Genomic DNA, 27,656 nt, shown 5'->3' on the forward strand with positions numbered 1-27,656 from the left:
TTACTAATAGGCGTCCAAGCGTTCCAACACTTTAGATTTCGTTATAAGTAGAATACCTTTATAAAGTAAATAATAAAAGTGTTGTAAAAATGTAGTTCGCCAGTATTTTTAGAGTAGCGTGTATAAATGGCAAATACGCTCCCTGTATTGAAAGCGCAGTTGGTGTAAGCTAAAACAACTAAAGAGCAAGAATACTGTCGCCACTACCGGCCATGTTAGCCACCGATCTACAGTGTCGTGAATACAGTTTTTTGGCGTGGATTCCTGATTGTAGTATGCAGCGCCACTTACTTCTTAGGCATGATCATGTTTGTCTTGTTCGCCAATGACGTGAAATCGGGAATACTCCCAGCATTAGATGGTTCTTTTCCTTCCAAAAAAAAGATAAGCATAGCAAGAAATAGGAATCGAATCTAGGTTTCTGAAAACAATGTGGCCCTTAACGTGAAAGTCTTAATCACATAGTTTAAAATGGACTTATTAAGCACTGACGTTTTTCGTTTGACGCAATCTTGCACAATGGAATTATAAACATTAGAGATGGGACCTCAATCCAAGCCAGTTTGGCATGAAATGGCACGCTTATCATTAGCTCTTCTTTTGACTGGCAGTTTCAGTGCTAAATCTGGCCAGAAATTGCTTTATCACCCTCTGTGGTATTTTATTATCCTCATGAAACGAGGAATACATGCGATGTTTTTCTTTCATTGGACAATTGTCTAGGTTTTCAGGAGGTCTTTTAGGCGGCATATGATTTCTCTTGTCAAAGACACATTTGCAGCCGCGTTTGCAGGAATGCGACGACAGGGTGTTGAATTGGCTTTGAGGCTCATCGCACTCATGTAGATGGAGTTAAGAAATAGATTGCGTGCCGCGCGTTAACTAGCAAGTCCGAATAAATGGGACCGGTAATCGACTTTCTGAGTACATGTAAACTGGTAGCGCGGGGCCAATAGGAGTATGGAATGCGTACCCGTGACGGGGCGGACGGTACTGCGCTGTACATAACTGCTAGGTTGTGCTCGATCAGAAACTGCGCTTCAAAATGCTTTTAGCCTCAGTGCCGCTTAGCGGGCCTTTGCGGATGGCGCCGTTATATGGTTGCGCCGAATCAGAGCTGTCGCCACTTGTTACCATAGTGGTAACAATTGGCAATTGGTAACAACTGGTAACAATTGGTAGCAGTTGGTACCAATTGTTACCATAATCAATATTCGCAAAGCGTGTTACTTGACCACTGATTACATTATAGGCCGTTGGCTGTCGCAGCAACCCGTACATCCTAAAGATTTTGGCCTAGCACAACGCCGTTTTTAATACCTGGGCCCTAAAAGAAGTGCCGAACCTACTTCTTAATATTAAATTTCTGGTAGGTTCACGCAACGGTAGAAACCCCCCCCCTCCCCCCCGCGGTTGAATGGGAAGCGGATTGTGCACAAAATGACTGTACATGATCCATCCATAGCGTGCACTGCGCTTACCAACAGTACCCTGCCATACTTAATGCATTGCACATAAACGGCGACACAGATCTTAAAATGGTGCCCTAGCAAATACGATGCACTAAAGTCGCATTCAGCTATAGGCAGCTTGTGCGAGCTGTGCTTATTGTGGCTCAAGCTTCATAAGGAGCGGGCTTCAGAAAGAAACACTGCACTGACTTTTGTTGTGTTCGAAATTAAAATTGCAAATCCCACTTGTTTTGCGTCCACAGACATCTATACATTTCAAACAAAAACGCAGGTACTCGAGTGTTTTCCTTCTGGGCTTCAATTGTATCTTTGTTACCTTTTTCCATTTTTTTAACTTTCTATTTTCTTTCAATTTCAGGACGCACTCGTTAATACCTTGATGAAGACTATATCGGTAAGGCTTTGGCAGTGATGAACGTGTAAAGCTATTCCTTTAGAGCTTTCTAATTATGTTGTTGCAGGAAGGAAGAAACTGTCTTCTTCCGCAAGGCTTAGCATCCTAGTTTTTAGCTGTAATGACAGGAAGAAACATGAAAGTGGAAGAGCATACATTTTCTTCTTGGGGCAACTCCGGTATATGTCGAAAACTCAGCTTATAGCCTCGTGATGTTTATTAGCATTGAATTTTACCCGCAAAACAATCTGTTTGTGACAATACTGAGCGGACTGAATTAAAATCAGCTAAAACAGGCAGCCGAATGCAAGACCGGTGAAAGAAACCACGTTAGTAACACGTGTTCACGGAATTCGTTTGCATGAAATTGAATTCAGTTTTAAATATTTCGTCTTGAATTCTTAATTGGGCCAATAACAGGAAATATATAGCGAACTTATCGATGGCAGTTGGGATGCAGTAGAATACCGCAGTCAGAATGCATTTCAGTTATACTAAGCTGTTTCCTGAAAGGGAGTGTGGTCGTTTCCTGGAATGGCAGTTCTTCCCAGAATTCCGAGCGATTGTTGGAGGATGTAGACGAGGGAGCCAGCTCCGGTCGATGAAGGCGCGTTGCAACTCATATTGAGCGCGATAGTACGTAGTGCGAGAACACTGCTAGCACCAGCGTGAACCGACTAGTGTGGTATGCAGAAACTGTGTGACAGAGTGATTTAGCTTTATAAAAAGGATTTGGTAATAAGGAACCGCCAGGAAAATAAATTACCTTGCGCCGCTGTCGTAATGTGAATCCAATATATTCAGCGTCAGCTGTATGAATAATGAATTTGTGACCAATCAAACAAGCTCAGAAAACTTTTCCTGTGGATCAGTCGCTAGTTTTATGGCTAATGCGCCCTGCTAACAAAACCAATGGGTCATTTCACTTTGCAATGTGGTGCTACCGTTTCTGCTAACGAGGATATTACGAACGCGTCTGCGACAAGACAGTCATGTTAACAAAGTAAATTGGCCACGTGATCTCTGTGCGCAAACACGTCGTTTCATGCGAACGACAAACAGTGAATATTTGGCTGGTCTGGCTGCGGTAACTGACGCAATAAACGGGCATAAATGTTTTGTGTATTATTTGTCAGCGCTTTATATAACAATACCGCCTCTTTTCAGTGCCTGCTGAAAACCTTCATTGGCACGAATCCTTTAGTTCTCGGAAAGATTCTCGGCTGCATCATCTATAATCTGCTCGCTGGCATCGCCGCCAGCATTCCCCCGCCATTCAATTTTCCTGTGCAAACCCTGGCACTTGCAGCCAAAGTATCCTTCACCTGTAAGTGGCAGACCCGCCCATATATGCCACTAGGCATCAGTGCCTCAGAAGAGCTCTTCGCGCGCCTCAGAGAACTTTTGGGTTTAATATGCTTTCAATTTCGGATTTAGTCTTATCGGCAAGCCTAGATATGAGCAGCGTTTTCTCTCAGAAAGTGCTGCAAATCGCTCACAAGATTCTAGAACGCTTGTCGAGGCAAGGTACCACTCAGACAGCAATCTTCACCTTGGCATCAAAATTTTAACTCCGCTCTGCATGCACAAATGCATTTGCTTTGGAGCCACAAAACGAGCTGTGCAGCTTTAGCAATGAGATTTAATGTAAATATCTTTTGCCCAAGAAATACTGTCGAAAAATCGTTCATTGCTTTAGCAAAGAACAAAAATAAGACAGCAATTCATTCCCATGCAAATCTCATAACTGCAAACCAATTACGCGAATATCTTTGCAGAAACGATTTTTTGTGACGTCTGCCGATGAAGAGTGAACGTCGGCACAAGATCGTCTGCTGCAGGAGCGATATTTGGGGCTTTCTTTTTTTTTTGCCACGACACACTTAAAATACAGCACCATATGGAAGCTTAGAGCGAGAAAAATAATCATGTCCGCACCACAGAGATTCGGCTATGAGAAATCTGCTGTAAGTGCGGCGCCATAAAGAGAAAGTGAATTTTGAGTCAACTGCTGAGTTCGGTGTGCCTTATTTATATCGGGCGACTGAATTAAGATTCCCAGCAATTTTTAAGGTTAGTGTTCTCGAGTTATAAGAGCGAATTTTTTGGCCCAGCTTTTTCAGCGGTCCAGCGCATCAGAATACGAATACAGCTCTGACACGCTATAGGCTCCTTAAGTAATATTAAATAGTTTACTTGAAGCGAGCAGCTATTAGCCGTTCCGCGCCATAGAAGTCGTGGGCATAACCAACAACTCGAATAGCAGAGCGAAACGCAACCTTTCAGGGGGCTGTTACCTGGCTAGTGACAGGAGGCGTTTAGTGGGAGAGGCTAACGCCTCTTGCCACGGCGTCAGCAGAGGAATGGGCAACCGGAAAGTAGCCGCCACAGGAGCTCCTAGGATGGTGGCTTGCTGTGTAGCGCGCCATCTGCCAGCCCTGCAGAGCTGCACTCAAATTTTGATTCAGTATTATGTAGTCGCCTCCATTATTGTAAAGAATGAGTCATTCAAATTGATTACTGGTGGTTTACTTTCGCAGAAGCTTTTAGCGATAGATAAAGTAAAATAAAAAAAAGAATTTGCGCCAGTGGTTGCAAACACTATGAATTTAATTATCTGTGTTACTTTGAATGAGATGCAGAGTCTTGCACTGGTCTAAATCTTAACATTCTGATTAAATTGGCACTCTACGCTGCGAAAACTAGCTCTAAGAATATTGATGCTGTAGTGTTGGCGATATATTGAGGGTAAATCAAAATATTAGCCTAGGAGGGGCGGTAAATGTTGGCTTTATTGGCAAGAAAGGGTTTTACTATCGAAATAATAATAGCTCATAATCTGATAGCGGAATCCTTTTAGGAGATTCATTAAAGAGAACAAGTGGCAGGATCCCTTTGTGGTTCAGAAGCAGATATGTCAATCCCTTAAAGCTGCAGCTTTCGACACTCTTAGAAGAGCTGGATCTAGATCTATTAGAGTAAACTGCAGAACAGAACACCAATAAGGCGAGGGAAGTCTAAGCCCTTTTGGCCTTTGATCTTTAAAGGCAACTGCAAATTAAAACTGCAGCTGAGTACCTTTAAAAATGTTCATAGGTGAATTTCTCACGAAATGTATTTCTTTTACAGGTCCCTAAAGGAACTCGCCAATGTACAGAGTGGGCTCATAGCGCAAAAGCTTGTAATTGTCTTTACTTTTGCGCAAGTTTTTATCCTTACACAAACAACGAAAAAACAAGAAAAGAAGAGAAACCGCACAAGAAATATTCCGACGATGCTGACTGCAACCTGTATTGTCAAAAATACATCCTTTGTGTGAGAAAACAACGCTTTTCGATGTCTGTTTGCTATCAGAGGAGCTAGTTCTCAGTTTCTCAGGATCCTATGAAGTATGCAGCCTTGCCGTATCCCCTTGATGGATAGAATTCAGTTATGAGGAACGGAGGAGCTCATTAAGATAATAGGTACATTAGAAAGGAATGTGCTTAATTTTATTCTATATTTTATAGTTGGTTAAGACATAAAAGGTATAATATTAGTAATGATAATATGCTTTTGTTGCTCAACATCAAATTGTACATGGAATGTCGCACTTGCTTTTCTAGCTGTAACCGGCAGCCATTTTAGTAGGTGGAAAAAAACTGCGACAAATGGAATAAACAGCAAAACACATCAACCGAGGTTTTCCCTCAAGTATTTTTTTACTACTCTTCCTGCATGAGAACAAAGTATATAAAGTTAAGAATAGCGCTAAAAATACAAGAAACATAAATTCTCACGAAAGAATGAAACTTGGTAAAGCACTTCGAAACAGAAAATCGTGCATTTAGCCTTAATGTACGAGCGGGTTTGTGATTAATTAGAAAATTACTTAACCAAATGTGTCTCGCTATCACTGTGTTTCTGAAAAGTGTACCAAGAGAAGGTAGTTTCAGGGCAAAGAAGGTAATTTTCTCTTCAGCACATATAGGCTGTAGGCAATCTTGCGTAGAATGTCTGCTAAACTACTCCTAACTTTTGCCATGGAGATCAGCAGTGACAGTAAACAGTGACTTGTTAGCAACAAAGGAGGACACGAGGTGCTTGTGTGTTTGTCAAGAGATAAAAAGCAAATCCTGTTTTGATTGGTTTGCAAAATGTTCTTTTGCTAAAAGCGTCTCATTTCACTCTGTTCAACGCCCACGGCTGCAAAATGACGCCATATGATGGCACACTCGTAAACTGTTTCGGTATTTAGGAGAAGTATGTGCGCACGGCGATGCTTTTTTGTTTTAAAAGAAATTATATTTGCACGTATATATTACTGCTCACTACTTGCATGAATGCAGAAATAAATATATGTGAAGTTTTATTCGCGCTTTTTGAAAAAAAAAAATCAGCGTTTCTTTACAGTCGATTACATGCCCAAGATCCTTTCGGGGTTTGACTTATTTCTGATTGCACCATTAGAGCTGCCAGTTTTCCTTATCGAACTCGGAGAAAGAGCGTTCTGAGGAAGCGATCAGCGTGTATTTTCGTGAGTTTGAGACAAGGGCCAGATTAACCAATGTAGGAGCTTCAGCTGCCGTCTATTAAATACCAAATACGAAAAGAATGTGCTCATCGAGGCGGACTCCTTGGAATAATGCGCCACATCGCAGTTCAAGCTGACACTACTGTCACCAGTTTGCAAACCGTCCGTCAACATGGTGCCACGTAACCATTGTTTCAGATGAACGTTGAATAACATTTGGAAAAAAAGTGGCCGGAATAACCGTCGTTGCCGTCATCAAATGTCGGGATCCAAACGGCCGACGAAGCATTGCTAATATTCAAAGTTATTTTCGACGAGCTGCACAAATTACACCCGTTCCTCCTTGGAAGGATGATGTCCCACAAAGTTGAAAATCGTAAGCAATACGAGAAGGAAAAAAATCTGAGCATTAATTGGCTGATTACTCCACAATTATGTTTGGCAAGCACAATTTGTTCTCTTCTACATAGTCTTTCACTGAAATCGTCACTGAAGGAAATAATGTATTCATGCTTATTATATAACGCATTTGACGCTTCCGACTGGTTTCTGGATATATATCGTAAGATGATGACACCAAAACACCCCACGATTACGTCATGTCGCCAAGTCGCGAATGAACGACACAGCAGTTTTATCGTACAGCCAATGCCCTGAACGCGGTTGTTTGGTCACTGACTGCAGACATCTCAACTTGCGCAAAGGACATGAACCCGTGTCTTTTCGCGCTTCTTAACACGCCATAAATTTATTCTGTCTACGTTAAATGTCTTCTCCTCGTAATTGGTGATCATCTCGATGACGTAATCTTGCATGTTCCTCGGATAATGAATCACAACTTCGGTTTAAATTTAATGACCCAAAGCGACTAAGAATGTGAGGGACGCCGTAATAGAGGGCTCCGGATAATTTCGACCACCCGGCAGTCTTTGACGTGCACTGACATCGCACAGAACGCGGGTTTTCTAGCATTACGCCTTTATGGAAATACGAGTACCACGGTTTAGATAGAGCCCGCGTTTTTAGGGTCAGCAGGCCCGGAGCGCACAACGGCTCGGACTACAGCAGCGGCTGCAAGGGCGAGTGCACCGATAAAGCGATCGTTCAGGGTCACCTGAGATGTGACACGGCACAGGCGAAGCAATGACTCTGTAGTCTGTAACGAAAGTTGCGAGTCCGAGGGCAAGAATTTGGATACCTTGAACGTGCAAACGCCGGGCTCAAGCAGTGGTAGTGGCGAGGCGGACAGAAGCTACTATGCTGTGGAGGGTGCGGCTGACATCTCCTGCCGGATGTGTTGCAATGGCGAATGCAGAAGGAATCTCGAGCTCTGTGCAGCGGTAGGTCTAGGCTGATGCAGGGCATGAGCCGAGGCGGGGCGGCTTGAAGTCCAGAATTACCAATCTGTGGACAAGATCCTCCAGACAGAAACCGATGTCTGGCCTCCATAAAATATACTTCAACAAGGGGATTGGCTTAGCCAGCAGAGATCGGAGTCGTCGACAAGCCGAGTCAGCGCGCCGCCGACATCCAATGCTTATAGCTGCCAGATGTTGGATTCCTCGCGCCAGGCCAGCGTGCTGAAGCATGCCCTAGTCCGTCGGGTTGTCGGCCCGTCGGCCTGCCGGGCTGCCGCAGCCATGCTGCAAACACTTCGGGATTTCATAACTCCCGCAGCCTGCACTAGGCAGCCGATTGCAGGGCTGAAGAGATAAAGGAACCGCTTCACCGACCCCCAGGTAAACACAACAGAGCGTAAATGTCGTTGATAGCTTGCGGTCATAAACTTGCTGATGTAGAACGGCCAATCGCAGCCGCAGTGGACACAATGCTAGGCGAAAGATTCAACGCTTGCGTTTGTGTCTAGCCTTTTCGGTTTGGTTTATGGGTGTTTAGCGTCCTAAAGCGGCTCAGGCTATGAGGGACGCCGTAGTGAAGGGCTCCGTACTTTTACCACCTGGGGTTCTTTATCATGCACTGACATCGCACAATACACGGGCCTCTAGAATTTCGCCTCCACCAAAGTTCGACCCCCACGGCCGGGATCGAACCCGCGTCTTTCGGGCCAGCAGCCTAGAGCCATAACCACTCAGCCACCGTGGCAGCTCCGTCTAGCCTTTTTCTCCGCTCTTTATTTTGCGCTGTTTTAGTTATGAGACCCTTCGCAATTTTGGCTACGCTCGCCACACTGCTTTCCTCGTATTCCGACGGTAATTGCCTTTTGATGGCGAAGTATTATTCGTCAAGAAAGGGTATCAGTACGACCCTTTCCACAAGAGGCGCGCAAATGGCGGTGCCACGTGTACTTCGCTTTTACTTAATTACCTGGCTTATTAAGGCGTCGTTTCCGGTAACAATGGCATATGACAAATGAGATGGCAAGCACCCTGAGCCCCTTCCCTCCCTCGTTCACTTTGTGAGTTCATTTGCTATCTCGTGGGGGAACATGTTATTATAGCCTTAGAATTCCCCTTTGTGCCCCTTGGAATGACAATGAATAGTGAGAAGTAATAAAATGAACTGACACAGAAAAAAATCTGAAAAATAGGAGACGTTGCCCTCATGTCATTGAATGACACTTGCTAGCGTCGCCTGTAAACCTTCGGCGTGTGAACTTCGACAGAAACCGGATAGATGCACGACTGAGATGTGTGTAAAAATGCAAGGGGTATTCGTATAGGGAGTACAGAGGCCTAGAAACACTGATCACCTTTGGCCGATAGGAGCCGGCTGTGGTTGGTCTCGCACCTCGTCGAAATCTCTACGCAAGACGTCCCCACTTATGTTTTGATCCGACATACTTCAGGCAAGTCGACGAAGATCGCCATGGACTTTTTCTCGATAGTGTACGGGTTCTCAGGGATAACGCTATCCGCTAGAACTGGAGAGGCTAGAACGGTATGCACACTCAGCTACGGATCTCCTCGGGGCCGTCGGCAGTGCGAACAGCTGCGCGGGGTGAATAATAATAATAGAATGCCCTGAACTCCTCATTTTTTCATGAAACGAAGAAGGCTTCGGAACGATGTTGAAGTAAAAATACCGCCACAAACCTCATCCCCAGAAGCAACAAAGAGGAAAAGCTAAAAAATGTATGGTTTGGAATGGTGTGATTTGGCAGGGTGTTTTACAGTACGGTATGATGTTTATTTATTTTGTGGGTGTTTAACGTCCCAAAGAGACTCAGGCTACGAGAGATGACATAGTGAAGGACACCAGAAATTTCGAACACCTGGAGTTCTTTAACGTGCACTGACATCGTACAGTACACGATCCTCAAGAATTTCGCCTCCGTCGATATTCGACCGCAGCGGCCGGGATCGAACACGCGTATTTCGGACCAGCACTTGAGCTCCATACCATACCATAACATTCGTATGTTATGGTATGGTGTGTTGGGTTTAACGCCCCCATAACCACTCAGCCACCGCTGCAGCTTAAGGTATGGTATGTATGATATGGTATGGTTTGTTACGGTATGGTATGGTTTGATGTGGTATGGTATGGATTTGTATGTTATGGTACGGTGTGTAGGGTTTAACGCCCCCACACTACACGTGGGCAACAAGAGAAAACGTCGTAGTGGGCTCCGGATTAATTTCAACCAGTTGGAGCCCTACAGCGTGCAAACGCATCGCTCATAATGAACGGGCGCTTTTGCTCTTCGCTTCCATGGGAAAAAATTACGGTTGGTATGCATAGTTAGGCCCAATGTCGATCAGGTGGGCTAGCACTTCGGTTTTCACTTCGGGTACGGTGCTCGTGTTGATTGTTCACGGGTCGAAGTCCTTCGATTAGCGATGCTAATGCTCATATATATGCGGAATTTGTGAATCTCGACATTCGTAGATCCCTGGGAGTCTTCGTGACATTTCTGGCGCAGTGGTGCAGCGGTTAAGCGGTTCTCGACTGCCTGTTATGAATGGTGCTGCACCGGCGGGACTTGTGAGACCCGGGTTGCACTTCCCCGAGCAACCTCTCGCGACCAATCGTTCATTGAACTGCCGTTTGGCACGGTTTCCAGTTCGCCCACAACCAGGTGGGCAGTGGCAAGTCTGCAACCTGCATGGTGCATATGTATATTGTGAGGCAGAAGAACGCACCAGCAAATTCACCTTTTTACTTCAGGTAGGCCGAAGCAGCAGCTACCGACTAGTCACAGCTTAGCAACACTTCGTCTACTTCGCACGACCCGATGACCGATGATGATTACGCTGAGATGAAGATGAAGGTCACTCACAGTGCTTACAACATTCCCCCTCCCGAACGAAAGCGACCATCCTGGTCGCAAATTAAATCTTAAGGTCGGCGGTTAAAGGGTTTCAAGCGCGACACGTGCACAATCTCGGTGCCGCGACACCGACGATCGCGAACAGGGGATGCAGGTGTGATGAGATAGTTTACAGGGGAAGTTTGTTCCAGAACCGTGTACGGGCCAATAAAACGGCTCAGAAACTTTTCACACAGGCCGGGGATGCGAGTAGGTGTCCAGAGTAGCACTTCGTCTCCAGGGCGGAAAGACACTGAGCGATGAGTCGCATCATACGTGCTTTTCCTGGAAGCTTGAGTGGCTTCAGTTTGAAGGCGGGCACGATCACGGCAGTGGGCGATACGAGACACGAACTGTTCGTGGGAAGGCGCGGCAGACGGAGTAGAAGCTGTGAAGAAAGATGCTTCGAGGGAGAAGGTAGGATGGCGGGCATAAACAAGAAAAAACGGAGAGTAGGTGGTGGTTCGTTGAACGGCAGTGTTGTAGGCGAAGGTTACAAAGGGGAGTAAAGAGTCCCAGTTGTTGTGCTGAGGGTGAATGTAGGTGGATAGCATATCAGAAAGGGTGCGATGAAAGCGTTCTGTGAGGCCATTGGTCTGAGGGTGGTAAGGAGATGTAGTTTTATGCACCGTGCCTGAAGCATGAAGCACTGCGGCGAGGACGGTGGAGAGGAACGACTTGCCACGATCGCTAAGGAGGAGGCGAGGGGCGCCGTGGCGAAGAAGTATGGTGTGGAGGAAGAAGTTGGCGATTTCGGGAGCGGAGCCGGAAGGAAGTGCTGCGGTTTCAGCGTATCGGGTGAGGTGGTCAACGGCAGTAACGACCCAGCGGTTGCCAGCTGGAGTCAAGGGCAGGGGTCCATACAAGTCGATTCCGACGACTTCGAAAGGTGTGGAAGGACATGGGAGAGGTTGCAAGAGACCGGCAGGAGGCGACGTAGACCGCTTGCGTCGTTGACAAGGGATGCAAGACGCTACGTATTTTAATACTGAGGTTGAAAGGCCAGGCCAGAAGAAACGACGTTTGATGCGGTCATAGGTTTTGTGGTACCCAAGGTGACCTGCGGTGGGGTCGTCGTGGAAGGCTTGTAGAACTTGAGGACGCAGGGAAGAAGGAATTACGGGAACCCATGTGTGGCCCAGTGGGCTGTAGTTGTGCCAAAATAATGTGCCATCCTGTAACTTGAAATTTTTGAGCCGACGACGGAGACGGGCATTTGGAGGTCTAAGAACACCGCTGAGGCTATCAATCAGCTTTTGACAGTAAGGGTCAGCACTCTGGTGGTGAGCAAGATTGCAGTGTATATCTGGCATGGGAGCAATAGAGGCGGCGCTCAAAGACTGCATAACTGTAGGGTTTAAATGGCTTGACTCCGTTGGGACAGGAGAGGAATGCGAGGACATGGGTTGCGACGGCAAAGCAATAGGGCAACGAGAGAGAGCGTCGGCGTCCTTGTGCTTCTTGCCCGATTTGTAAGTGACAGTAAAGTCGTACTCCTGAAGGCGGAGGATCCACCGCCCGAGACGACCGGACAGATTTTTCAAAGTGGATAACCAGCATAGGGCGTGGTGGTCAGTGACGACAGTGAAGTGACGGCCGTACAGGTAAGGACGAAACTTCTGAACAGCCCAGACGACGGCGAGACATTCTTGTTCGGTAATAGTGTAGTTTTGTTCCGCAGAAGTCAGAGTTCGGCTCGCATAGGCAACAACATTTTCTGTAGAGGTGTTTTGGCGTTGCAGAAGGACAGCGCCAATGCCATGGCTACTGGCGTCGGTGTGCAAAATTGTCGGTGCTTTATCATCAAAATGGCAGAGGACGGGACCCGAAGTCAGAGCACGCTTCAGAGTTTCAAATGCTTCTTCGCAAGCAGGAGACCAGATGAAAGGCGTGTCGTTGTGAAGAAGCGCATGTAAAGGTGAGGCAATAGAGGCGAAATTGCGGATGAATCTGCGGAAGTATGATGCCAAGCCGAGGAAACTGCGGAGATCTTTGACCCGAGTTGGACGGGGAAAGTGCAGCGCAGCAGCGATTTTTTCAGGGTCAGGCTTAATTCCTTCGCTGCTGACGAGATGGCCAAGAACTTTAATGGATTTTGATGCAAAACGGCATTTCTTCGTGTTTAGCTGTAGGCCAGCGCTGGAAAGTGCTGTCAAAACTTCATCGAGACGAGTAAGGTGATCAGGAAATGACGAAGAAAAAATGACGATGTCATCTAAGTAACAGAGACATGTTTTCCATTTGAGGCCGCGGAGAACTGTGTCAATCATACGCTCGAATGTAGCAGGAGCGTTGCAGAGTCCAAAAGGCATTACATTGAATTCGTATAAACCGTCCGGTGTTGCAAAGGCGGTCTTCTCTTTATCATCTTCATTCATGGGGATCTGCCAGTAGCCTGATCTTAAGTCAAGGCTGGAGAAAAATTGGGCACCTTGCAAACAATCGAGGGCGTCGTCAATGCGAGGGAGGGGATACACATCCTTACGAGTTATTCTGTTTAGAGCACGGTAATCTACACAAAAACGAACCGAACCGTCTTTTTTTTGCACTAGCACAACAGGCGATGACCAGGAACTAGACGATGGGCGTATGATGTTGCGTGCAAGCATGTCAGCAACATTTTCCTGAATAACTTTGCGCTCGGTTGGAGAAACACGATAAGGCCGGCGTCTAACTATGCTTGATCCGTCGGTGAGTATGCGATGCGTTGCTGCAGCGGTTTGACCCAGTGTGCCGGAATTGACGTCGAACGAGTCTGCGTGCTTGTTCAATACAGCGAGCAATGCGTCTGTCTGGTCTGTTGTCAGGTCGGTGCTGATCGTGTGGCGAAGTGCTGCACTGAGCGAGGCAGGGGATGAATCAGAGCGATCGGAGGTGGAAATGGGAAGAAGTGTGACAGGCTGGGCGGAAGCAATTGATGCAACAGTAGAGTCGCGTCGCAGAAGAATGGGCTCTGATGTGGTGTTGAATGCGGCGAGAAGAGAAGAACCGCTGGAGAAGCGAAGAAGGGACACGATGATGATAATACCTCTTGACAGGAGACGAGGGCTGGGTGTAATCAGGACGTCGCCATCGGTGACGGCGTCAGAAGTCACAGATAGAATATCTTCGTTGCCCGGATAGAGGACGTGATCGGCAAGCATAACTACACGGGAAGAAAGTGGTTCTCTATCGGCAAGAATGTTGCATTCAGTGACTTCAATAGTGGGAGGGGAACACGTAATGACTGCTGAGGCGTTTTGGAGGAAATCCCAGCCGAAGATGAGTTGATGGACACAGGAGGATAGGACAGCAAACTCAATGAAGTGCAAGATGCCATCAATGGTGACTCGGGCTGTACACGCTCCACAAGGGTTAATATTCTGTCCATTTGCAGCACGTAAAGGAGGACCGGTATAAGGTGTGCGCACTTTTCGCAGTTTTAAACACAAGTCAAGTTTCATAATAGAAATAGCGGCGCCGGTATCAATTAAAGCTTCCAGTTCATGTCCCTCAAGGAATACAGTCAACATGTTTGATGGGAGCAGAGGAGGAATTGGAGCGACGACAGGCGGTGCAGTGTACCTCCGGAAACTGCACAGGTTAGTTTTCCGTTTGGCGGGCAGAAGCTGAAGATGGAGGGCGAAGGGGCGACGAAGTCCGGCGAAAGGGTGAAGGGGAGCGACGACGCGATGGCCGAGCTGTCCTAGACCGGTCAGGAGAAGTCGACGGGGAGGAAGAGGGACGGAGGTCATTATCGGTGTAGTACTGGCGAGGAGGAAGCTGGTAGGCGTCGTCACGTTGAACGTACCCATAGCTCGCACGCTCATCTCGCAGTCGTCGGCGACAAACGCGTGTTACATGGCCGCGGATTCCGCAGTAGAAACATACTGGACGAGGTGGGAGAGGCCGCCAATTACCATACACCGGTGGTCGCGGGGACAGGGCGGCGAGGCTGGGTGGGACGGGCGCGTGATGGACAGGAGGACAAGGAGGAGGAGCCGCAGTGACTTCAGCATACGTCGGAACGTAGGGAGGGAACAATATGTATGCACAGCTTGGCAGGTTGCCAACAACCTGCTGGGTAGGTGGGCAGCAAACACAAATCCACCCAGATGGGTGTTTTTGGCTTGTCCTCTAGCGTCCTCCCAAATCGAGGTTTGGTATACATCGTTGTCACATATATTAATGAGCCTAAATTAAACTTTAAAGGAAAAAGGTGCGAAGACGACGACGCGAATTAACCGAAGAATAAAGAAGAGGAAGAAGCATTCGTTGAGGTGGAGAGAGATGATTGGTGGAGAAGCATTCGGTGACGTGGAGAGAGATGATTGGTGGAGAAGAGAAGACGACGACGACAAGACATACGTAGACTAACACCGAGGCTATAAAAGGGCGAGTGAGAGCGAGGCCCGGAAGGGAACACCTGAGAAGCGGAGGCTCCGGTGGGTCAGGGGCACATCGGTTGGAAGGGAGCGACACCAGCTACTGCTCCGGTGAGCTTGCGTTTCTACGACATCGCATCGTGGACTTCCTGCCGTGCCTGAGCCTGTTCCGGGGAGTCAACAGAGGACGCTACCACCTGCTACGGCCGGGGGTGTCTCCAGCGCTGTTGCCACCCATCCGGGGGGTGCCTCCAACGCCAACAACACCGGCATCATCTCCACGGGCGCTTGGACCTGGAGCTTATACGACGCAGCCAGCGACGCCGCCACCAAAGCCAACAACACCTGCATCATCTCCACGGGCGCTTGGACCTGGAGCTTGTACGACGCAGCCAGCGACGCCAGCCCAAGCACGTCAAACACCGCCACCGACGCAAGCTCAAGCACGGCGAACGCCGCCTCGACGCCACCTACTGGATCCATACAACGCCGCAGTCCCACCGAACCAACCGTGAGCACGAACGCCCACCGCTAATAGTAGAACACTAGTAGTAGACGCTAGTAGCAGTGTGCCCGGGTCGTGTGTATTTATAGCCTTTGTGATTTGTGTTAGTTCTGTTAGTTTTGTGTTCTTGTGTGTGTGCCACGTACGGTGTATTAAATGTGTGTTTGTGTGGGTACACCCGTCGCCTAGTCCATTCTTTCAGTCGGAGTGTTCTCCGGAGAGATCCGTGACAAAGATAAGTGGCGAGCCTGTGCCAGGATACATTTCCTTTTTTTTTTTGCTTCGTCTCGGATTTTTCCGATATCTCGACGGCAGAAAGTATGGATTTGGAAAAACGTTAGAGCTGGCGCTCAAGCTGGGGTTAAGCAAAGAAGAGGCGTTGCGTCTATATGACGAGGAGGGAAAGAGGCAGAAAAAGGAGGCAGATAGGCAGAGAGAGGAAAAGGCGCAAGCACGCGCAGACGCTCGTGAAGCAGAAGAGCGCGAGGCGAAAAGAGCTCGCGAGGCAGAAGAGCGAGAAGAGAAAAGAGCTCGCGAGGCAGAAGAGCGAGAAGCTAGAAGAGCTCGCGAGGCTGAAGAACAGGAGAAAAGAAGGATAGAACGGGAGAAGGAGTTTATTTTGTGGAGGCAGGCGCATGTCGCGGGAGGATATGAGGAGATCACGGACAATGATCAGCGTTCCTTAGCGGGTACAGAATCTCCTTGATCAGCCAGAGTTTGCCCAAGAAGGCTGATGGCTCCTTTTGATGACAAGAGAGATGATTTGGATGCATATCTGCAACGATTCGAGCGGAAGCTTTGGGGCAAGGCTGGGAGCGCAGTGAGTGGGCCACGGCATTGAGCATGTGTTTAGTCGGAGAGGCGCTGAATGTGTTTGGAAGGATGCCTACTGCTGATTCCATGGACTACGAGAAAGTCAAAAAGGCACTCCTCCAAAGATTCAGGCTTACGGCAGAAGGTTTTCGTGAGAGATTTCGCACCGCGATACCTGAGGATTCGGAAACCGCTAAGCAGTTTTCCTGCAGGCTATCCAACTATTTTGATAGGTGCCTTGATATGTCAGAGAAAAGAGTTTTGAAGGTGTGAGTGACAAGCTGGTCACAGAGGAATTTTTAGCGTGCTGCAGCTCAAAGCTAACGCTATTCCTGAAAGAAAGAATGTTGTTTTCATTGGAAGAGTTCGCAGACACTGCAGACCAATTCCTCGAGGCTCAAGGGCTAAGAAATTTGAGTAAGGCAAAGGAGGAAACCCAAAAGATCCTAGAGACAGATGCGGCAAAACCAAGAGCATATGGAAGTGCATCTAAGGCGCCAGTAAGGCGTTTTCTCTGCGGCAAGGTGGGACACCGTGCAGCTGACTGTCGGACTAGTAGCGCAGCCCAAAAAACACAGATTGTGTGTCAAGGTTGTAAGAGGAGGGGTCATACTCTGGATGAGTGCCGATACAGAACGCAGGACCGAGCTGCATGCGTTGTCGACTCAAGGGTAGAACTTTTCACGTCACCCGGAGTTCCACAGCTGAAAGGAGAGCAAATGTCGGTGGAAAATGAGGCAGTGAGTGGAACACCCAAGTCGAAAGCAGCAATGCCAGTGGTGGTTGGGCAAATAGGGGACCGTCCTATATTGGTGCTTAGAGACAGCGGAGCTAATACAGTCTTGGTTCGTAGAAGCCTGGTGAAGGACGACGATCTTACAGGGGAAGTGTCGGCCGTCACTCTGGTAGACAGCACAGTAAGGTACCTTCCTGAAGCCAGGATATTAGTGTCCACGCCATATTGTACTGGACAGGTTGTGGCAAAATGCGTAGACCAACCCATTTACGATCTCATCTTGGGAAACATTACGGGTGCAAGAAGTGTCGAAGACCGCGATCCCGAGTGGAGGATGCTCGGCGTTGAGGAACATCCAAAGGAGGAAAGACCCGTGACAGCTCAGACGGGTGCAGCAAGTTTTTCGTCGGCAGTAGAGACAAGAGCCCAAGCGACAGGCCGAGCAACGCAGCGTCCGCTCTCTGCTCCTGTTACGATGTGCCTGAGCGTAACACCGGGCGAAATTGCAATTACGCCAAAGGAAGACCCGAGCTTGAAGGCTTGCTTCGAAAGAGTCGGGGAAAGAGTTAAAAGAAAGAAGAGTCGGACGTCATTCGAGTATCAATTGGTAAATGGTCTTCTGCACAGGGAATGCATATTTAGTTAGTTCAGGAAAGTGGGTCCAACAGCTGGTGTTACCGAGAGATATGCGAGAGACCGTGTTGCGCTTAGGTCATGACGCCATTATGGCCGGACACCAGGGTGTTCAAAAAACGGTGTCTAGTATCACCGAGGAGTTCTTTTGGCCGGGGGTTCAGAGTGACGTTAAGCGCTTTGTTCGCTCATGTGATGTGTGCCAGCGCACAGTTCCGAAGGGAAGAGTTGGTCCCGTACTTCTGGGAAAGATGCCAGCCATCGACCTACCGTTTCAGCGAGTGGCTATTGACATCGGGGGGCCAATCTCTCCAGTATCCGCCAAAGGCAACAGATATGTCCTTACTCTAGTTTACGTGGCCACACGTTATCCTGACGCTATTCCACTGAGAACTATTGACAGTATCGAAGCGGCGAAGGGTCTTATGGAAATGTTTTCGAGTTATGGGTTCCCGAGGGAAATTTTGAGTGACCGGGGCTCGAACTTCACATCGGAGCTAATGAACGAGGTTAACCGCCTTTTCACAGTAAGACAGTTACTGACGACGCCTTACCATCCCATGTGTAATGGCCTTGTAGAGCGGTTCACTGGCACCCTTAAAAATATGATCAACAAAATGTGCCAGGAGAGACCTAATGATTGGGAAAGATATCTCCCAGCTCTTTTGTTTGCTTACCGCGAAGTACCACAAACGAGTCTTGGTTTCTCGCCTTTCGAGATGCTATATGGGAGAACCGTTAGAAGTCGACTTGCAATACTCAAGGAGCTGTGGGCTAATAAAGAGATTGCATCAGATCTCAAGACAAATTACACATACGTGTTTGCGTTGCGGGATAGATTGAAGGAAACATGCAGGCTTGCACATCAAAACCCGGAAAAGGCGCGTGAACGCCACAAGGGATGTTATGAAAAGAAAGCCATTCATAGAAATCTGAATCCGGGCGACAGGGTTCTTGTGTTACTACCCATGGATGATAATAAGTTACTGATGCAGTGGAAGGGCCCGTACCTTTTGACGCGGAAAAAAAGGACATGGATTATGAGGTAGTGATAGATGGCACTAAGAGGGTTTTCCATGTAAATATGTTGAAGAAATATGAAGAAAGAGGTCCTGTACGGCGGTACGCCCCCAGGGCAACTTGTTCGGTAGTGGCCGAGGAGACAGGTGATGCTGCCGAGGTGTCCACGTTCAGTGGGAAGAAAAACGCAGGAGGGGATGAGGTACTGAAGAAGCGCAATTTGAATGGAGACAGAGGATTACAGCCCTAGTCCAAATAAAGAGGGAGACGTTTTGGGATGGGCCAAGCCAAATTGAGATCATATGTCACAAATTAGACTTGTATAGAGATAGAGCTAACTGGTCAGCTCTGGGTGTCTCTGGGATATATCATGTTGTTGCTGTGTTAATGTGTCTCTGGGATTTACCTTGTTGTTGTTGTTGCTATTGTTGGTGTTATGTGATCATACAAGGGAGCGTGTTATGGACATGAACATGTCTAATAACGACTCTGTACGGACAGCGGCAGTGGTGTGTTAGTGTTCTGGAGACGCAATTTGGTGAGCTGTGTTAGTGGTGTGCTTTTGGTGTGTGATGGACGTCTGCGGTGTGGTGTGTGCGGAGTCCAGAACCGCCACAGAAGATAGTCGGTTGGATGGATGGCTTGGAGATGAGGATGACGTGAGCAGTTTTTCATTGAAAAGGTTGGCTGGATGGCTTGGAGATGAGGATGACGTGAGCAGTTTTTCATGGAAAAACTCTCTGAGAGAGGGGGCCTTTGTCACCTATATTAAGGAGCCTAAATTAAACTTTAAAGGAAAAAGATGCGAAGACGACGACGCGAATTAACCGAATAAAGAGGAAGAAGCATTTGTTGAGGTGGAGAGAGATGATTGGTGGAGAAGCATTCGGTGACGTGGAGAGAGATGATTGGTGGAGAAGAGAAGACGACAAGACATACGTGGACTAACACCGAGGCTACAAAAGGGCGAGTGAGAGCGAGGCCCAGGGGGAACAGCTGAGAAGCGGAGGCTCCGGTGGGTCAGGGGCACATCGGTTGGGAGTGACACCAGCTACTGCTCCGGTGAGCTCGCGTTTCTACGACATCGCATCGTGGACTTCCTGCCATGCCTGAGCCTGTTCCGGGGAGTCAACAGAGGACGCTATCACCTGCTACGGCCAGGGGTGTCTCCAGCGCTGTTGCCACCCATCCGGGGGGTGCCCGCAACGCCAACAACACCGGCATCATGTCCACGGGCGCTTGGACCTGTAGCTTATACGACGCAGCCAGCGACGCCGCCACCAAAGCCAACAACACCGGCATCATATCTACGGGCGCTTGGACCTGAAGCTTGTACGACGCAGCCAGCGACGCCAGCCCGAGCACGTCGAACACCGCCAGCGACGCCAGCTCAAGCAGGGCGAACGCCGCCTCGACGCCGCCTACTGGAGCCATACAACGCCGCAGCCCCACCGAACCAACCGTGAGCACTAACGCCGACCGCTAATAGTAGAACAGTAATAGTAGACGCTAGTAGCAGTGTGCCCGGGTCGTGTGTATTTATACTCTTTGTGCTTTGTGTTAGTTTTGTTAGTTTTGTGTTCTAGTGTGTGTGCCACGTAGGGTGTATTAAATGTGCGTTTGTGTGGGTACACCTGTCGCCAAGTCCATTCTTTCGGTCCGAGTTTTCTCCGGAGAGATCCGTGACAACCATTAGGCTTGGGGTAGATTTCACCCCCCAAAAATACGGAGGACTTACAGTTGGCGAAGGGGGCAGATTTCGTGTATATTTTTACACCAAAAAATACGAAGCACTTGCGGTTGACAATGGGAGCATATTTGCTGTAGATTTTTACGCCAAAAAATACGAAGCACTTCCGGTTAGCAATGGGAGTTTTCAACCGCGGCGATACGCTGAGCGTTGGCTGCGGTGTCGTGTGTACGCAGGCGCCAAGATTTCGGAACGCCGGCATCCAGGAGTAGGAGGTGATGACAGCAGTCCGTTTTTCTATATTGCATTTTTGCCCTTTCATACAGGGGTACTAGAACTGCTAACTATATAGTCGGAACGGTGCTAGTTCGTTAATCACAATAATCAGATTCGAATGCGCCTTGTGATCATGAACAAAGCCCAATGGAACTTCAATGTGGAGATATAACAACTAGCCCCGCACCGTCCATACCGTTACGAAGTAGTACTGTAACGAACAGGGCAAAAACGCTGGACACAAAGTGCATCGGACAGCTGTCTTCACCTCCTCCTGGATGCCTGCGTTGCACGATCGTGGCGCCATGCATACACACGACGTCGCAGTCACGTCGCAGCGTACTGCCATACATCGCGGAAACAAAACGAGACCAGCGGAGGCGGCAAGGAAACGTCTTTAGTCTGACTCCGCTGTGTATACGGCACTTCTGTAAAGAAATACACAAACCATGGCTCCGGCGCTAGCTGAAAGTATCTTGACGGGGTGGTTCGCAATGGGCAAGAAAAGCAGAGTTGGGGAGACGACAGGCAATGAAACTGAAAACAAGACCGTGGTAATGGATCTACGTGCCAAATTCCTGCAACAAATTTTTTCTTCTCGTAAAAGTATACCATGTCTTCACTGTGGTCCAAAAACCGAATTCCTGAAGTTAAAGAACCTGAATGGTGCACAAGCCACTTGCGGGCAGCTCCACATTGGACAAATATTGTTTGCTATCTCTATGCTTTTAGAAGCTTTTAAAAAGAATGCATTTGTATATTGTATCCTTAAAATCCGTTCATTACTGTCACTTATTTTTGTAGTCCATAATGGAGCTTTTTAAAGAAAATTTTGAATTCCGTGCTCCACTCGCGCACTAAAAATATTTTTCGAGCACTATTTTCTTCCAGTATATAAGTCCTCAAAGTCTATAAAAGCAGAAGGATTCGCAGTAAGGATTACACAAAAACATGGCTTAAAGCTTGTGCTCCGTGGTTTTATTTTCGAACAAAAATATAGTTCTTGGATTTTACGTTCATAGTGAAAGGTAGGTGTGTAAGTTCGTTAGACATTTTTTCCGAGACTGTAGTTTTAAGCACTTTACAAAACATTGTTACTAGCACGTCCTCAAAACACTGTTCGCATGCGACTTACATTCATTTTATTGGATGTTCGAAAACACTGAATTACACAGACCACCTCTAAAAATAGCACTGGATTATCACAAACGTCATTTACTAACCTACACACATATCTAAAAAATATTAACACCAGCAGCATTGAAGGGTGCTTAACATGTCAAGCTTATTCATTTGAAAAGAAATTGAAGAGCCTGTGTAAAGTAATCAAAAGGTCATGAAGACCTGTAGATTACAATTTCATTTTTTTAAATGGAGGACAATAAACAACATTTGAAACCACAATTCTTGGACCGGTATTAGAGATAGGGACTAACTTGAAATCAGCACCTAAAAGTAATCAAAACGATAAAATAGCAAATCTTCAAAAACAATGCAGAGTTTACTTAAAAACTTCTTCGCTACACTTCAGGCTAACTGGTGCTGTCAGATCATAATTAGCTAAAAAATGCTATGCACCACAAAATTCCCGGTGGCTAATTCCAAGTGGCTAACTTCAAGATGAAGATTATAAACTACAGTAAAAGAAGTACTAGACAGACAACCTAAAGCAGCCCACTAAATCTACAGCAAAATATCACAGGTATCCAACCTCTAACGTTTGTGTTTGTTCTTGAGAAACACATAGGACGAACATAACCTTAGGAAAACGTATAAAATACATTCAATTTAACACATAATCACACAAAAACAACACAAAACTTTACACTGTATTTATGGAGGTCTATGCTCTAGAGAAAGTTTGTGTCCCGAAAAACATGCTAGCCACCCATTTCAAGGAGTCTGTCGCAAATAAAATGCAGCGCTGATAACTTATATGGAAAAAATTAGAATACAGAAACACATGCACACATGCTTTTCAATCTAGCTAACAAGTAAAGACTAATGCTGAAACACAAGCAATTTGTCAACCTGGTATTACCTACTGTGCGCACTACAGCAAAGCAAAAACATATGGGCTAAGGTCAAAGCGATAAGGACACAGGCATTCTGTTTGATCGGGAGAAAGGAACTCATCACCTTCACTTTAGGACGAAGTGAAGAAAAATTTCAGTAAAGTTCCCATGGCAACTGATCAGACTAAGGACTAGTAACTTTGTGATTAAATAAGTAATTGAATTTCTGAAGACCTGTGTCTAAGCCCATATTTGCTTGAAAACTTAATTGTTCGCCAAATCCATTGTCACTATTATTTTTTTCCAATTAAAGGATATGTATAAATATTAGCAAATCTGTCATGTGGCAGAACGGGAGTCTATTAAAAAACAAAAAAAAACAAAATGCTCACAGTGCTCCCAGGAAGCTGTCCGAGCTAGATGCAAGAAGATACAAACCATGATTAGCCCACGCAGGGACAAGAAACCAGTGGGGTGATGATTCTTAGGGCCAACGAAATGTTGCTGTTACTGTCTGTCATGTCTTGCTATGCTGTCAAATAATGCGAGTACGGCATTTGTCGAAGTTTAGAGCCCAAGGAATTCGCTTCTGAGCCTTGTTGTGCATCGCTAGCATACCAGATCTCTTGAAGGTACAGAAAATGGTGCCCTAACCACCGTGAATGTTGGACATCCCTGGATGCTCAGAGGCCTTATTACACGGCTTAGAAGCCAAACCCTTTGGCTCTGTACTTTTTGACAAAGGCTATACATCAGTTTTCTCACATATTCATGCTGATATTGTTTTCCTTTTTCTTCACTGTGGCCAACTGTATATTGTTAACATTGATAAGTTATAGCAGCACAGTTTCTGTTCCACTACCAGTGTTCCAAACAGTACTAAAAAACTAGACATGTAAAACATGTACAGGTGGATAGAAGAGGCAGCTATGAAGGAAAGACGAACTGGTTTTTAAAAACTGATGAGCTCGAAACCATCGAAGCGTGGTTTATTTTAAGCCAAGTCTCTAAAAGCACTCTCAAGAAAGGTCAACAAAGTGCCTTCTTTAGATTTTCCAAATGGAACACCCAGAAGGCTGCAAACAGCAGAATCCCCACAGAAGCGATGAGGTTTTCACTACAAGGTGATGGCCAATGAACAGGAAAACTGCGCCTTGGTAGGTGCGGAGGCATGCTGTAAGTGCTTGGTCCTGCAAAATTAAAAACGAAATATCACTGACATTTCTAACACTTGTAGAAGTGCAAAGAAATACTGCCACATCTCAGTATAATGCACATTATGACTACACTTTCCTAGGGATGAATTCATGAGGGGGTGGTCTTCCCTCCTCAAAGTGAGAAATTTTACGTAGAAAAACAATGCTCAACCCAATTTTTTCAAGAATATAGTCAAAGAAATACAAAGTTCAAACATGTCACTGACCGATTTTTAAAGATAATGGTAACCAGGCTAATGTACTTGGAGCTATCAACACTGTCTAACTTCCACTTCATTGCCCGCCACTATGTGCAGGAGACCTTGCGACATGTTATGTATCAAAACTTTTTCCTTCATGATTCGTTAGTATGGATGAATCACTTTGCGAGAATTTTGCTCGGAAACCAAAGTGTCCATATTACCGAGGCACGACTGTACATACGATTTGTCTATTAGAGCCATGATCACACTTAGTGGGCCACCACAACTATGCAAAAGTTAAACAAAATGCTGCAATGGCCTCCCTGCCAAAGATTTGAAAACCATATGATAGCTATAAGACAAACTGAGCTGCTCAATCTCATTTAATTGCAACCAGTGCAGCAATAGCCTAACTGTAATCGAACTAGAGGCTCAAGAAACAATAATAAGCCACTTCTCATAAGGGTGCGTGATACAAAGTGCGTATTCGAAAGTTACAGCTGCACACGAAAGTTACCACTCTTGCTTTAACCATGACAATTGATACATATGGCGACTACAGTAATTTTTGCCGAGCATCAAAGAAGCAAATGTTCTCTAGGGAATCACATTTTGAGCACCTATAACAGCCCGGGAAGCAACAATCAGTACTGCCTATGAATCATATTTGCGTGTGTATAATGAAGACCTAAAAATAAAAAACTGGTATGCTGTTGTTCAAAGTGTATATCGCCATTATACACAGCTTGTGAAGTAGCACTCCAATATGATTGGATGCCATCGAAGACTACAACTCAAAGCACTGTTTTCCAACTGAAAATAAAAAATAGCTGCACCGTATCCAGACCTCATTACCATTTGTCAATAAAATGGCAAAACCACAGTCACAAAAGCAAATAAAGGTGATCGCCTCTCCATAGTTTCGCGCAAGTCTAAAGAAACCACAACCATCTCAACATTGGATTATTGGTTATTTGAAAATAGTGAAAGTGAACACGCGTGAAAATGAGGCAGTAGCAATGCAAATTCCACAATAGTATGCTGTATCGGGTTTAGTCATGAAAGTACTCTATTTTCAGAACTGAGCATAGTTGCAGCAGTTACACTGGCTCCTTATTCCTACTATTCTCTTTTTTTAATTACACAATAAACTATGCCTGAATTTTAAAGAAAATCCCTTGGGGGTCAGCAGCTCCTTACTGTCACTGTTTGAATTCCGCCTCTTTGGAAGATAACGAAACATCAGGGCTTTGTGCCAGCCCTATTCTAAAATACATAATGACAAAACCCAAGCTTTGCTAAAGCTCGTGACATCAATGCCTACATTTGAGTAAATTCTGCGCCTAAAAGGTAGTCATCAGATGCTCAGATAAATACTGAGCTGCTATTATCGTACAAAAATTTAAGTTCCTGCCTATGTCCAATTATTTGCACAAAAATACCTACAAGTGTAGCAGGGGGCATCTTTCTTTGTGACTTAACTCTGAACTGTTTGGTACTGCTTGTAGATTAAACTTATGCAACCTTGGAGTTCTTCATAGATTAGAACCTGGATAGAACAATGTCCAGTCAGGTTTGATACATGTCCAAAGCGTTGGCACCTGAAGCACCTGGGAGGAGACTCGTGGACTGCATGTTTGGTGAAACCAAGGTCAATTATTCCAGGGCGCTCGGTCTTGGGAGCAAACATTAGCACAATAGAGTTTGTAGGCTTCGCTGCCCATTGTTGTTCTCCAGGCTCCACCCGGCGCATTAACCGTCGCACGTGCAGAACTCCTTGCGGTTTCAAGTAGTCAAGAAGGGCACTTTCCGAATACCACACTGGTACTCCCCTTATAACACATGTGTTAGTCATGTAGAAGTGTGGCAACCGGGCTTGAACTCGTATGCCACCGATCTGAGAGCACCGCAGAAGAATGTCTACTTGCTCTTCCGTTGAGATATCTAGATGAAGAGCCCCTTGCGTTGTGAAGCGACTGCGAATCGGAGCAGATCCCAGTAGTACTTTAATATCATCGAACAGCCTGGTAGGGTTCCACTCTCTGAAGTCAACACCTTTCTCTTTTGGCTGAACTATCACTGGGATGCCGACTGTCCGGTGCTTCCGATGACTCACCACTTTGAAGCCATCGTTGTCCATTTCCGCCATGTCAGCCACTTCCTCGTCAGAGGCGACGATAGTTGAGTCGTCCCCACTGAGCGATGATCCCCACTGAGGAATCTCTGCGACCATCTACACGTTTTGTTTGATGTCCTGCGTTCATATAGCCAAGCGATGCAGCCTGGCACTTTGAAGACCTTTATACAGCTGGTGCTTTCCTTTGAGACCTTGATCACCGCCTTCACAGAGAATTTCAACTCCTAGATGGCTAGTTTTCTTCAACCTGTTGCAACTAAAACCCTAGAAAAGTGCCGTTTATCATGCAATGGAACTGCGCTGGGATTATAAGTCGATTAGCAGAACTAAAGTTGTTCTTGAAAGAGACCTGTGTTCCAGTACTGGCCCTCTCGGAGGCTGGTTTGCCAAGCGGGAGGTCTTTGCCCGGATTCGTCGCCCACAAGAATTGCAGCATAAAGTCTTTTCCCGCAGGAAGTGCCGCCCTTTACATACGAAGGGTGATTCCTCAAGTGGCTTTGAACGTCACCGATCTTTGCACCGACAGTATTGAGGTATTGGCTGTGAGGATTCGGCTCGCCTTCCGAACTCTGTCCATTGCATCAGTATATGTGTCCCCGCGGAAGAAGGTCGATATGGCTTTGTTCCTCCAGCAACTTTGTGACCGCTGCCCAGCACCCAGAATCATCTGCGGTGACTTCAGCGCCCACCACCCTGCCTGGGGTGACAGGAACACAGATCCTCGCGGACGCCAACTTGTAGAAGTCATCGACAGTTTGGACCTGTGCGTGGCCAATGACGGAAGTCCCACTTTCTTTCGGCCTCCAACCTCACCCACATCTATAGACCAAACCTTACATTCACCTGACGTCCGTGTGCAGTGGTCAATTAGAGCTGACCGAATGGGAAGTGATCACTACCCGATATTTGAGTTTACTGCCGACTTCCATCTGCGTGGTCCTAAAATTTGCCATGTTGTTAATTGGGACAAATACAGGGAGCACTTAGCCTGTGTTTCCGGTGATGTGACAAAAAATGATTTATGCTAAGATGGCTGCTACCACGGCGCTCAAGCTACCTGATCATTTTCCGACTCCGGATTTAAAACTCAGAAACCTCTGCGCAGCGCGCAGAAGGGCGGAGCGACAACTGTTGCGGAAGAAGGACGACAGAGCCTTGAAGACAACTTTCAACAGGCTCAACTCTGCCATTAGACGTCATGCGAACAAGCTCTGTAGGTCCCAGTGGGCATCCTTTTGCGCTAGTTTGACTGTTTTCTCACCGATAACGAGAATTTGGCGTGTCGTTGGCAGTCTTGCTGGTGGCTCTCGTCCGAGTAAACCTTTCGAGGCGCTTGCATTGCGCACGCAGAAACATCTCGTGTGCTTGGCAGAGGAATTTGCGGATGCATTTGCAAATTCCAGACCAGGCATTCATCCC

The 27,656-nt window shown here is 46.7% G+C and overlaps 1 protein-coding gene across 1 annotated transcript in view; it reads left to right on the forward strand.

The window, feature by feature from the left end:
* LOC144101692 (uncharacterized) overlaps positions 1-27,656 on the forward strand; it is a 228,278-nt gene that overhangs the window by 100,861 nt on the left and 99,761 nt on the right. The window contains exon 8 of the mRNA XM_077634825.1: positions 1,831-1,866. Coding sequence (XP_077490951.1) covers positions 1,831-1,866 — 36 coding nt within the window. The remainder of the gene's footprint in view (positions 1-1,830; positions 1,867-27,656) is intronic.

This window comes from Amblyomma americanum, chromosome 8 (genome assembly GCF_052857255.1).
Source record: "Amblyomma americanum isolate KBUSLIRL-KWMA chromosome 8, ASM5285725v1, whole genome shotgun sequence".
NCBI lineage: Eukaryota > Metazoa > Arthropoda > Arachnida > Ixodida > Ixodidae > Amblyomma > Amblyomma americanum.